General features: G+C 36.0%; 1 protein-coding gene across 1 annotated transcript; it reads right to left on the reverse strand.

Annotated features, from left to right (window-relative positions):
- Positions 1–242: 242 nt before the first annotated feature.
- Positions 243–1,251, reverse strand: tcima (transcriptional and immune response regulator a). The gene has a single exon (NM_001013472.2). The coding sequence runs from the start codon at positions 1,096–1,098 to the stop codon at positions 796–798; it is 303 nt and encodes a 100-aa protein (NP_001013490.1). The 5' UTR covers positions 1,099–1,251; the 3' UTR covers positions 243–795.
- Positions 1,252–13,270: the final 12,019 nt, after the last annotated feature.

The raw sequence follows: 13,270 nt of genomic DNA on the forward strand, positions 1-13,270 counted from the left end.
TTTTGGTGTTTTATCTGATGTCCTGTTAAACGTTCTTACCTGACAACAAAAAAACAAACAACAAAAAAACTACACTGACATAACTGTGTAAAACCTCTTTTTGTTTGTTTCCTGACACCTTTTTTAAGAGCGTTGCAATTTTTTATTTTTTTTACACTGAGCCATGATTGCAAAAAAGTAGTCAACACCCAGTCATTTTATAATAAATGACAAAGTCAGTCAATTTAAGACAGAGACAAGAGTTTGAATGTTTTATCAATAATTTATTATACAAATAATAAAAAATAACATTGTGGAAAAAAAATGCATTAGCTGGTGTTATAATATTGTGACAAATAAATATGTGGCCATTGAGTATTAAAATACATATCACAATATCAAACTGGCATAGGGACAAGGCATAATGTTTACAGGCATTTTTCAGGCAACATAACATCAGTCTCCAGTCACAGTTCTTGTGCACCAACAAATACACCTATAAGGTGCAACAGTACTTGATAAAGTCCATTTTTAAGTGCATAGAGTTGACGAGACGAGATCATATCATGATGCTCGGGGGTTCCGCGCGCGCTCCGCGGGTTCCTTCACACCGAGCGGGCGCCTCCACATTTTCGCATACGTGTGCGTCCATTCCTTCATGTCTTGTGTCACAGGGCTCGTGTCATTAGCGAGGCTTTCCTTCATCTCCGAGTGGTCCCTTGTCGTCCACGTTGGAAGTGTGCGTCATCGCCAGCCAGGTCACCGGCAGTCTGAAATGAAGCGACCGCGCAGACGCGGGTCATCGCGTGCAGGCGTTCAGCGCAGCTTCAGAAAGTTTCGCACCATCCCCGCGATGCGCAGGAACTTGTCCTTCTTCCTCTGTTTGAGAGCCATCAGAGCTCTGGCCGTCTCCTCGGGGTCATGCGAGAAGGAGAAGATGCTCCTGACTCTCTCCTCGGCTTTCATGTCTCCGGTTTTCTGGAAGAGTCTCATGAGCGCGTCCTGGTTGACGTTCTCGAAGATGTTCGCCACCGCGCGCTTGCGGTTCGCCGTGTCAAACTTGTTGCCGTGGGTCGAAGGGCAGACCCGGCGAGACTCTGAGTACATGTCGCTCGACATCTTGCGGCTTTTGTTGTGTTTGGCGGCGCTGGAGTAGCCAACTTTGCTGAGTTGAGCCGCTTTGATGGCTGAGAGAAAAGTGGAGAGCTGACGGAGCCGGCGGCCTCTTTATACAGACAGCGCAGGTCCCACTCGCGGAGGTGACATCATCCGGCTGCCTCCCCGGAGAAACGCCTTCTTGCGTATACAGCCAACTGCAGTCTCACCAGCAGCCTCTGCTTTGGAAATGCCAGTAATTATGGATGAGGGAAGCTGACGACACAAGTGCGCAAGGGTTGTGCAACTGCAACCTATGGAAGTTTCTTCTACCTGACATGATGCTTAAGGCATTTTAGATAATAGTGGTGACTTTAACAAAACCAGTTAGTTTAGATTTCATGCCTTTTAGGATTGTAGGCTGTTTTATAAATGCAAGAACCCTAATCTTTTAGAAATTCTGGTGGCCTACTCTATATACACAATTTGAGGTCTGTACCATTTGTAAAGCAAGTTTTTTTCTAGCAGACATATATATTATATAGTGTAAATTAATTTTGTAGAAAAATGAGTTCTAACACCCTAAGAATTAAAGAATTGATAAAATGTTTAATAGTTTTCACAAAAAAAAGCAGCACAATTATATACTGCAGGTATACAGTAATATTCTTAAGCATCAAATTTCAATGACTGAAAGTTCAGCGTTGTCATTTATAGCATAAAATATGTTAAAACTAAATTTTACATAAAAAATGTACAGTAAATAAAATGACTATTTTACTGTATTTCTGATTCTGTAAATTGCAGCACATTAAACGTTTAACACAACAGCTCTGTAAAAAATACGTAACATTTAATTAATTCCAAATATATATTTTTATAATATATATAAAGTTCACATTTGCCTTATAAAAGTGTACTTGTTAAATAAACAGAACACAATATTCTTTATAAAATAATGCGTAAAGTATCATTGTATTATTAAATGGTCATATGATACACAATGTTCTCTTTGCAAACAGTTGACATTACTGTACTGCGGTGTCGTGACAAAAAGTCACTTGATTCTCGTCACAGAATTCTGAATAATGGTGTCATCACAATGATGCTCTAATTAAGTGTCATTAACCGTCTTAACCTGTATAACTTTTCATAACTATGCCACAGATTATGTAATATGTTCATTCATAGGCATGCAATAATTAGTCTTTGAAAAAAACATTAATATTATTACAGCATTCATTGCACAGTTTCACAGCCATAATAAAGCTGCATTGCCAAAAGCCAACGTTGGGTCAATTTTGGACAATAATATGGACATTGGGTTATTTTATTTCAATTAAATTTTAATTTCACACTTTCTTTGTAACTTTGTTCATATTTGACCCAACTCTGAGTTACAACAACTTAGTAGAGTTGCAACACTTAATCGAGTGTAGCCTGTAAACAGAAGTGTTTTTAACAGAGTGAAAAGAGTAAGTGCTTGTTTACTTGATATGATTACAAGATAAGATAGGCAACTTTAAAAATAAGAAGGCATCTCGGTTCAAACTAAATATAGTTGACTACAAATGCCAGCTTTTAACATTTTCCACTTTTTTTTTTTAAGCTGGCATGATAATTGCCAAGTCGCTGTGGGCTTTTCTAGTAACTCAGCTAGGAACTAATTTTTGCATGCTGTGAGTAACTCCATACAAACAAATCTCAACATGCACATCCACATGCACTTAATCTACTGCCTTTCTGGGTTGCTTTTTGTGAAGAAAAAAAATCCCTTTGAACCTGCATTGCAGTCCTGGTGGAAAACAAGCAAGTCAGACAAAGGCATTTCTAAAATACCAAGTTATGTGGTGACATTTTATTTACCCCCCAGAGACCCCCCCCCCCCCCCCCAAAAAAAGTGCCATTGTTGCATTTATCGTATGGAATGCTTGGTACTTGGCATCTATTGTGGGTCTGTCGCGAAACAGGATACCAGTCTTTCTCAGGCTGGCACAACAGTTATGACTAGAGTCAAGGAGGATGGGAAACATACGGAGAGAGACGCCAGGAACATGTCATAAATATAAGCAGAGAGTCCTCCGGAGTCTAGCACACAGACCTTTTGACAGGGAAAAGGAAGCACTGGATTGAGGTTCTGGTCCTGCCCCCTTCAAACACAAGCTGAGTGTACTTTATCAATCCTAACAATGGGAAAACTAAATTTAACTGGGGTCAAAGGCCACGTCATCTGGTCTGTCTGAAGGTGAAGGAGTTCCCTCCCCTGCACACGCCTGGAGCCAGTGGCTGATATAAAAGAGAAAAACAATTCCTCCAACTCATTTGACACCAAGGACCTGTGCTGACATGGACATTATTGGACAATTTCTCTTTTTCGGACCTTTCCCTGTAAACCCTAGAGATGGTTGTGTTAGAAAATCACAGTAGATCAGGAGTTTCTGAAATACTCAGACTAGCCTGTATGGAACCAACAACCATGCCACATTCAAAGTAATTTAAATCACCTTTCTTTCCCATGCTGATGCTCAGATTGAACTGCAGTAGATCGTCTTGACCATGTCTACATGCCTAAATGCATTGAGTTGCTGCCATGTGATTGGCTGATTAGAAATTTGTGTTAAAGAGCAGTTGGACAGGTGCAGCTAATAAAGTGTATATGCCAAAGTACACTATAAAGCCATACTTATCAACAGCACACTGCTTGTTTTTAATTGACAGCCCATTTACAACCCTTTAAAACTTCAAAGCAGAGAAGTAAACACTGTGAGCAATAAAATGAATGAGAATGAAGTAGTTTTACACATGACATTTCATTTACTACGCGGTTTGCACTGGCCTTATGAATTTTCAGTCACAGTAACTGTTCAAAATGGAGATGAGTGATTGCCATGTTAAAGCAAATTGCACATATTTCTTGTGTCTAGAATCATCACTTGATTATTTACCCTTTTATAAATTTGCTTTCATTTCTGTAGAGAATGACGTCAAGCAACAAAACAAACAGTGACACAATGTTAAGGGTTACTGAATAGCAAAAAAAATTGAAGGAAGCAGCTGTGAAGATGCAATTTGTTTTGTAAATGCCATTTACCTCAGTGTGCGGTATGAAGTAAAGAATGTTATGCTTTGTTTTCATCCCTTCCTGCTTGCTTTGCTTAATTCAGCATCGTGGGGCCGGGGAGTCTTCAATTTGTCGGATATGACAACATTATCCCTGGAGCAGAAGACTTAATGTGTTTCAGCAGATGTACATTATGCATCACAAAACTTCATTCAACTTTTAAACTGCAAATGAATAATTGATCAAATGTTGTAATGCAGTCGTCATTATTTTATTTCTGTCAGTGAGATAAGACTGAATCAAGGAAACCCATTGACATTAGACATCTGAGGAACAAAGTGACCTTATTTTTCGTGCAAAATGTCTGTTTTAATTTATTCCCATATAATTAATTACAATTAGGGTGTGTTCACATCTGTCTTGTTTGATTTGAATAAATTACAGCATAAAATACCATGACAATGATCACCTCATGTGCTGATTTTGTGCTTTATTCATTGGTAAATGCTTCCAGTTTGACTTTGAATTAGGGCTGGATGATATGGCAAAAATGTAATCTCCATAATTATTTTTAATATTGACCGATAACGCTTAATATTTTAATATAAGTTCTTAATGCTTAGATTTAAAAAAAGACTACCTGAAGCCACAAAACATAGAGGGTCCATTAAATGACATAATATATTTCGGCCAATAAATTTTGACAAATTCTGTACATCTCTAATATTAATTCCCATTGTTGCACATTTCTGCTGTGTGATTGGCTTAGACGAATATGGAATAAATAAGTACAGAGTTTATTGTTATTGGCAGAAACAGTATCACGATTCGATATAATATTGTGTATTGACTCAGCCCTACTTTGAATACTGTTCTACTTGATGTTTATTGACATAAGCAACTGTAGTTTACCTCAGATCTTGAAAATAAAATAACTAGCAAACATACAGTTAACATGATAACACTTTATAATAAGGTTGTATTAGCTAATGTTAGTTAATGCATTTAACATGAAAAAAACTGTGAAGTACAGTATACATTTATTATAGTATTTGTTCATTCTAGTTAATTTTAGTTAGTGAAAATACATTTGTTCATTGTTCATATTAACTCCCAGTGCACTATAAACCAATGTTAACAAGCATGAATTTGGATTTTAATGAGGTATTAGTCAATGCTGAACTATGATTTATTAATGCTGTACAAGCATTGTTCATGCTTAGTTCCTGATAGTAAATGCATTAACTAATGAAAACGTATTGTAAAGTGTGACCTTTAACATTAACTGATGATCAGTGCAAACCAAGAGTCACTCAAGACTCAAAGTCACTCTACTACAATATTAAAGTTTAAGATTTATTAATTAGTTTATAAACGATTTATAATAATTATATATAAAAAAAATAGTTCAGTACATTATTCTGAACATCTGAATGCCTCTGGTGTTTTAATGTTTCTGTCGTGTCATGTGTGATGTGGACAGTCAAATTACTTGTTACTGAAATCTTGCTGCATTGTGTGTTGTGAGGACTTGGTTTAAAGCAGGGGTCTCAAACTGCTGATCCGCGGGCCATTTGTGGCCCCTCATCCTCCTCGCCCATAACTTACGTCAAAAATATGAGATTCGGCCCAACAAATGATTTTTTGTGATTACTATCGCTGTTTAGTACGCATATAGCCACTTATGGTTTTGACTCCACACCTACTGGACATTTAAAATAATCTACTATATATTTGCCTTACTGGGTTTCTCTCAGCGTGTGGTCGAGAGTAACGCACATGCAGAATATTTCTGGGGCTGATTTAAACGTTGAAATATACTCTGTCTGTAAGTGCTCTATTTTTACTAAAGCTCTATTTTTGTAAATATACAAGGGTCATGTGATAATAATCAGTTTCATACCGCCTGTATTTCTTTGTCTAAATGTTATGTCTTGGTGTAAAGGATCATTTTGCTAATATTCGATTCAAATGGTCTCATTAATAGATTTTCCTAATATGCATATTAAAATTTGTATAAAAAATGTGCATTAGTAAAATTTGACTGCTGGATGAATTGAACATGTTAAAGTAAATGTGAATTCTTTTCACCTCTGTTGTAGTTTTACTAAAAAGAATGATTTTGAGGAGAACAATTGCCAGTAAAGTCAATAAAATTACCCAAACTCTTTTCTGCTGTCTTACACTATCTGATAAACTTTTGGTTAAGCAACAAGTGATAGGGACATAATAAATACTCCTTAATTAATTTTCTTATCGGCTTAGTCCCTTTATCAATCTGGGGTCATCACAGCGGAATGAACCGCCAACTTATCCAGCATATGTTTTACACAGCGAATGCCCTTCCAGCTGCAATCCATCACAGGGAAACACACACCTATTCACACTCATACACTACGGACAATTTAGCCCACCTAATTCACCTATAGCGCATGTCTTTGGACTGTGGGGGAAACTGAAGCACCTGGAGGAAACCCACGCAAACATGGGGAGAACATGCAAACTCTACACAGAAACAACTGACCGAGCCAAGGCTCGAACAAGTGACCTTTTTGCAGTGAGGCGATTGTGCTACCCACTGCGCCACCATGCTGCTTATTATTATTATTATTATTATTATTATTATTATGCCTATCATTTAATTGTAGTATTTTCAATTTAAACTAGCTTTTCAATATGTACAACAATAAACAAAAAAGAAAGAGCTCATCAATTACAGGTTTCACCTTTTTTAATGTGCTTGAATGTCAAAACAACCCTTATATGAATTCTCAGGCCCCCTGCCAATTTGAGTTTGAGACCCCTGGTGTAAAGGTTTTTGTTTTATTATCATTTGCAAACCATTGTGGTCATTTGGTGTAAATTGTAAACAAACTAATATGTAAACATACATATTCAGCAGTACAGATATTGTGAAGAATCATTTGGCACATTTCTCAAAAACATGATCTCTGTAGATGTAATAGCGGTTGTGTAATGACATTAGGGCATTGCATTCAAATCTGCCCACAGGGAATTTCTATGGCAGGAGATCCCAGTGTCATTGCTGGACTTCTCTTTTTAATAACCCAGTGTTATTTGGATAACAAACTAAAAAGCTTTTCAGGATATTTTTTTTCAGAAACTGCATTTAAGAACTAAATTCAGATCATACTATACTGTAAATGAAAAATAAAACTGAACTTATTGAACTTACCAACAGCTTCAGCTTCTCGAACAACAGGCTATACTCATCCAAACCCACAAGTATGCAGCTTAATATAACAGCTCAGTATTTGACCGATCACAGACTCACAAATAGCACCTTTTAATCACATCTCCTGGAGGCCGTTTACAGGAAGATGTGAGGTTAACGGTAATCATCTTTTATGACAGCCTGATTCCGGGACTCAAGTGCTTTGTAATTCCAGTTTTGGCATAAACTTCACAGATTTACAATAAAACACAACAAGTTTTTTTTAAACAATCATCTACTTCTAGTCATGTCTTGACCTGAAGCTTCATAAACAGACTTTGTTTAGCACGGAAGGCCAGTTTTTTGTCTTTTAAGAAAAGCAATTAATGAGGCATCCAGAACTATACAGGCAGTATGGCTGGTAGTTTGCCAGTTCTGCTAAATCTTGGCCCCAATACTATTCACATTCCTCTGTCGTCTTTGCCTGCAAGCTGAAATTGAGGCCAAAATGACTGCGCAGCCGGAAGAAGCATATTTAGAAAGAAAAGACACTAGGGGTAATATTACTCATATCTCAGTGAAGTGAGTCACACTCTTGCTTCTGAACCCCTCAAAATGACTAAACCTTACAAAAGACGTAAACATGTATTTTTGTTCAATGTTTTATTTAATTTTAATGGTTACAATTATTATCACCATAATATATCATAAAAAAAAGTATTTTTGCAAAAAAAATGTGTGCAAATCAGGGCGTCACAGTGGCTTAGTGGGTAGCGCTGTCACCTCACACCAAGAACATCAAGGTTTGAGCCCCGGCTGGGTGGTGACCCCTGATTAAGGGACTAAGCCGAAAAGAAAATGAATGAATGAATGTGTGGAAATCTATGTCTGGCATGCAATGAAATATTGTTTTGAAAAATGTTGATTTCTTAGGTAAATGTAACTACTGTATATCATAACTTGTAAATGTATTATTAATAAAGACTTTGTCATAGTCATGCATGACATAAAAATTCAAAATGATTATTTCCTAATCTTAACTTAATTTCAGTTTATTCATGTTATAATGGTTTATGTGACTGTCCTATTTTATTTAATAATTTTCATTCATTCATTTATTTTCCTTTGGCTTAGTCTCGCCAGAGGTCGCCACAATGGAATGAACCGCCAACTATTCCAGCTTACTGTATGTTTTACACAGCGAATGCCCTTCCATCTACAACCCAGTACTGGGAAACACGTATACACTTTCATATTCACACATGCACTCACAGTCTACAGCCAATTTAGTTCATCTAATTCAACTATAGCACATGTCTTTGGATTATGGGGGAAATCAGAGCACAGGGAGAAAACCCATTTGAACACGGGGAGAACATGCAAACTCCTTCCATTTATCAGTTATTTATCATTATCAACTTATCCTTAAAGGGATAGTTCAAACAAAAATAAAAACCCAGTACTGGGAAACATCCATACACACTAACTCACACAATCACCGAAGCAGCACCCATGCAAACACAGGGAGACTCCATACACAGAAACGCCAACTGGCACAGCCGGGACTCAAACAAGCAACGTTCTTACTGTAAGGTGACAGTGCTAACCACTGAGCAACCGTGCTGCCCTACTGAATCATTTTGACTTTTTATATAAATTTCAACTCAGTTCATAATTACTTTAGATTAATAATTTTGACTTTATGTCATAATTCTGGCTTTATATATCAATTACACTTCTGCATAATTATGAAAATTGTTTGGAAACTAATTGCATTTTGAACCATTAATGATTACATGGTGCATTTGTTAAATTATATGTATTTAAATGTAGGTCAGGTTTTGACTACAAATTATGAAACAAAGTATTTTTAAATAACACACCTTTTAATTAGAATGAAGGAAAATGAAATGAGGAAGACTGAAAGCAAATAGGGTCAAATCTGATTCTACAAAGACTGAAAAAATAAAACTTTATTTATAAATTTATAATATGGAGCAAAATTTGGCTAAAATGTAGTTTTAAAAAAATCGATTTGTTGATATGTAAAACAATGCCTTTCTAATTAAACTTTGTTTGTTTGTTTAATTAATTAATTAATTAATTATAATATTAGAAAGTCATTTTTTCTAAATGTTTCTGGAATAATCCATAATGAGGAAAAATTGTCATTACAATAATAACAAGCAGCAACAATCACTGAATAATCCTCTTTTCTCAGAATTTGCATAAGACATAACTACCAGAGTCTGTATAATTGGTCAACAAGGCTACAACACACACTACACTGGCCACTGGCAAACAACCAAGACTGACAGCTTGTGTTTCCTCACACTTCCACACACACACACGCACACACTCAGCATCAGGGACAGGCCTGAGCAGTAGGATTACATGAGTCATCAGCACTGCTCCCACACACACACAGGCAGTATTACACTCTCCACCAGCCTGAACTGGCTAAACATTCACCCGTTCCCTATATCGCACTGTGCTTTGCCCTCTGTTCCTGTTTCCCTGCTGCTCTCTATCAGCTGCCCAACTCTATATATGCGTGATATCTCTAAGTCAGATGACAGCCAGATCCCTTGTGCTTTCAACAGCCAATCTCAGGCTACACTTACAGTACTGTTTTTGTTTTAACGTGACATTTTAAACACAAGCAAATACAAGCTTTTCCATTATGTTTCAGAAAATATTCTCCATCCACACTACACTACTGAAAATGCATGTTTAAAGCTAAAGTAGCTATGCAATTATAGTACAAATATTTTGACTATATACTGTACAAGTAATGTATAAAAAGTAAATAAAATGATTGTACTGACGTTCATTATAAGCATTCAGCTTGTTTCGTTGTACAGAAAGAAAGAAAAAAAGTCACATTTAATAAATATCTGGGGTGAAAACACTAATTCTAAACATTTAATTTCTTACACAATATATTATTTTAGACTACTGAATATCAATTAAAAGTTAATCTTTTGAACTGCAGACTTAAATTTACAACATCAGAATTCGACAGAGCAGAGGTCAAGTCCCTTAATACTGCAGTTTATAATCGAACATAATCGTCCCTTAATGTTGTTCATAACCGTAAATAAACACCCGCAAATCCGAAAATACAACAAACTTTTAAAAAAATGTACAGCTATAAACTGGATTAGAGAACTGCATTTGAGTCTGAGCCCAAGCCCATTGGGGCCCAACTTTTTTATGCCCCTTGGGCCAAGCTTCAAGCTAATTTTCATGTCATAGCTACTAATGTCAGACTTTGGGCCTGCTTTAGAAAAAAAACTTTTTTTTTAAAGTTTAATGAAATCTAATGCGTGCGGTCCAGAACTGCTAGTGATGCCTTGCATATAGAGATTTCCAGCCACTTGCAATGGAAAACAGAAAGAGAAAAAATGACAACGGCGAACTTAAAACTGTGAAAAATGCTAGACTTCTGGTCAACTTCAAATAGTGACAACTTTAAATGATAAGCCAACTGGTTATTAATGCACAAATTGAGTAAACTCACTGTGGACCACACACATACCACTCGATGTCACTTAAAGAGGCTAAAACTTACATTTAAAAGAACAAACAAAAGAAATCCAATAATGTCTCAAATTTATTCTGATAAAAAACAAAACGAAAAACCCTCAACTTTCTATTAAATACAAATCTGGTCTACTTTAATGGCTGTAAGAGTATAAGATGTTTGGCTTGAAAAAAGACAGGCTTCAGACCGGACTCAGACCAAAAATTTTGATGAGCTGTTGGGACACGGGCATGGTTTCAGCCTGTGCGTCTCGGGCCAGGGCCGGGCTAGGGCTTAGATTTGAGGCCTAAGCAGGGCTCCAGACTTTGACCTCTGTTGTGTCGGCTTTTGATGTTGTAAATTCAACTCTGCAGCTCAAAAGAATGACTTTTAATTGACATTTTAGTAGTTATTTAATAGCTCTTATTTTCTTATACTTGTTTCTTTAATTTCTGTTTACGTAAAGCACTTTAAATTACCATTGCGTATGAAATGTGACAAGTAAATAAATTTGCCTTGCCTTGCCTAAAATGTGTAAAGGTGTACCAAAAGTTGTGTGTACCCGCTAGTGTAAAAGTAGCCTATAAGTTACAGTACCAGAGTGAGCCAAAACTAGGCCTGCACAAAATCAGTGCCTGCAGAGAAACTGAAGAAAACTCCACAAAAAAAAAATTGTTGAAGGTTGTTGAACCCTTGATTCAATCTATTGTTTAAATTATGAAATTTGTAAATTACTACACACTTAGTTGGACTTACACATTGCTAAATTACTATGATAGCAAATATTTGATTTGTGTAAAGAAGTCATTTTTAAAATAATATTTTCTGTCTTGTAATGGATAATAATACAAATCTCACAACCCAAAGGCTATGAGCATAAAATAAGACATAAAAACACAATAGATATTCAAATCAGGCTTTCTGCAGGTTTCACTAAATTAAATTTAAGACTTAAAACATTTTAAGACCATTATGGATCAAATTTTAGACTCATACAGGGCTAAACGCTAAAGTATTTTTTTTTTCCAAATGGCCCAGATGGAAAATATTTATATTTGCTCTGTCATAAGAATTATTATAATTTAAAACATTTAATAATACAATGACAATTTATTAATAACAAATTTAAACATCAGAAATATAACTTAGAAAATATTTTACATTTTGTGTCACAAGCAAGCTCTAGTTACATCAACCTTCTAAAAAAAGGCCAGTGTCCTCAGCAGTAAATGCATGGGGAACTTTTAACAAATATTATTATGAGGAAAATAATTAAACAATGATGGTAAATAGAGTTAAAAATAAACTTTAACCTTTTATTTTATTTATTTTTAAATAAATTTTTTTTTTTTTAGATGGATTGTTAGTGATTGTATGGGTGTTAATGGCCAGATTAGGAAGCTATACATAAACAAAGAAAAACAAAGACCTGTTTAAAAAGATTTAAGACCTACAACACATTATTTCAGGAAAGTTAAGACTTTCTAAGGCCTAAAACTCTGTCTTAAAAGAATTTAAGACCCAATGGACATCCTGAAAATATAACAACTTAGATCAAGACAAAAATAATGAATCAATTATTCATGGTAAGTTTGAAGAGGTGGTCTTCAAGCGAATTCCATAAGGGGTGCTGGATATATTACAGTGAATATGAGGCTTACTGTACTGTAGCTTTGTTTATCAAACAATAAAAAAATCTGCAGATTCTGTCTGGCCCTAGATTACCAAGGTCACAGTGTCAGGCACTGAGACATGTTTTTCTCTGTCTCTCAGTGGGTGGTTTCAGTGTCTTTTTCCACAAAGCCCCTCACTGTCTCCAATATCCCACACCATGAGCCGCTCGCTCTGTACTGAGCGTCCTGATCGCTTCACTAATTGCTCTGGGTCTAGGAAGTGGTTCTAGGCGGATTCTTGCTTCAGGACAACAATGATAACATGAAGTACATCATTGGTTTATCACCATGTCCTAGAGCAAACTGTTCTAAAATAGTGTCTAATTTACTGACACAATTGACCATGACACACATACACAAACATTCTGGGTTAAGCTCTATTTATATGACCTGTGGCATCAGCATTGGTTATCACAGACAATAACTTTAACAGTCAGTGTGACAAAACAGTAACATGCGTGCAGGATGGTCATTAAATAAAGAATGAATTAAAAGGATAGTTCACTTAAAAATGACAATTCTGTCATCATTTACTCACTCTCCACTTGTCAAAAACCTGTTTGAGTTTCTTTTTTTTCTGTTCAACACAAAAGAAGATATTTAGAAAAATGATGGACAGCTGTAAAGTTTCGAAACCACTTGAGCATGAAGAAATAGTGAGTAAATCTTCATTTTTGGGTGAACCATCCCTTTAAGTATTCAATTCAATTCAATTCAGCTTTATTTGTATAGCGCTTTTACAATGTAGATTGTGTCAAAGC

The sequence above is a fragment of the Danio rerio genome, chromosome 5 (genome assembly GCF_049306965.1).
Source record: "Danio rerio strain Tuebingen ecotype United States chromosome 5, GRCz12tu, whole genome shotgun sequence".
Classification (NCBI taxonomy): Eukaryota; Metazoa; Chordata; class Actinopteri; order Cypriniformes; family Danionidae; genus Danio; species Danio rerio.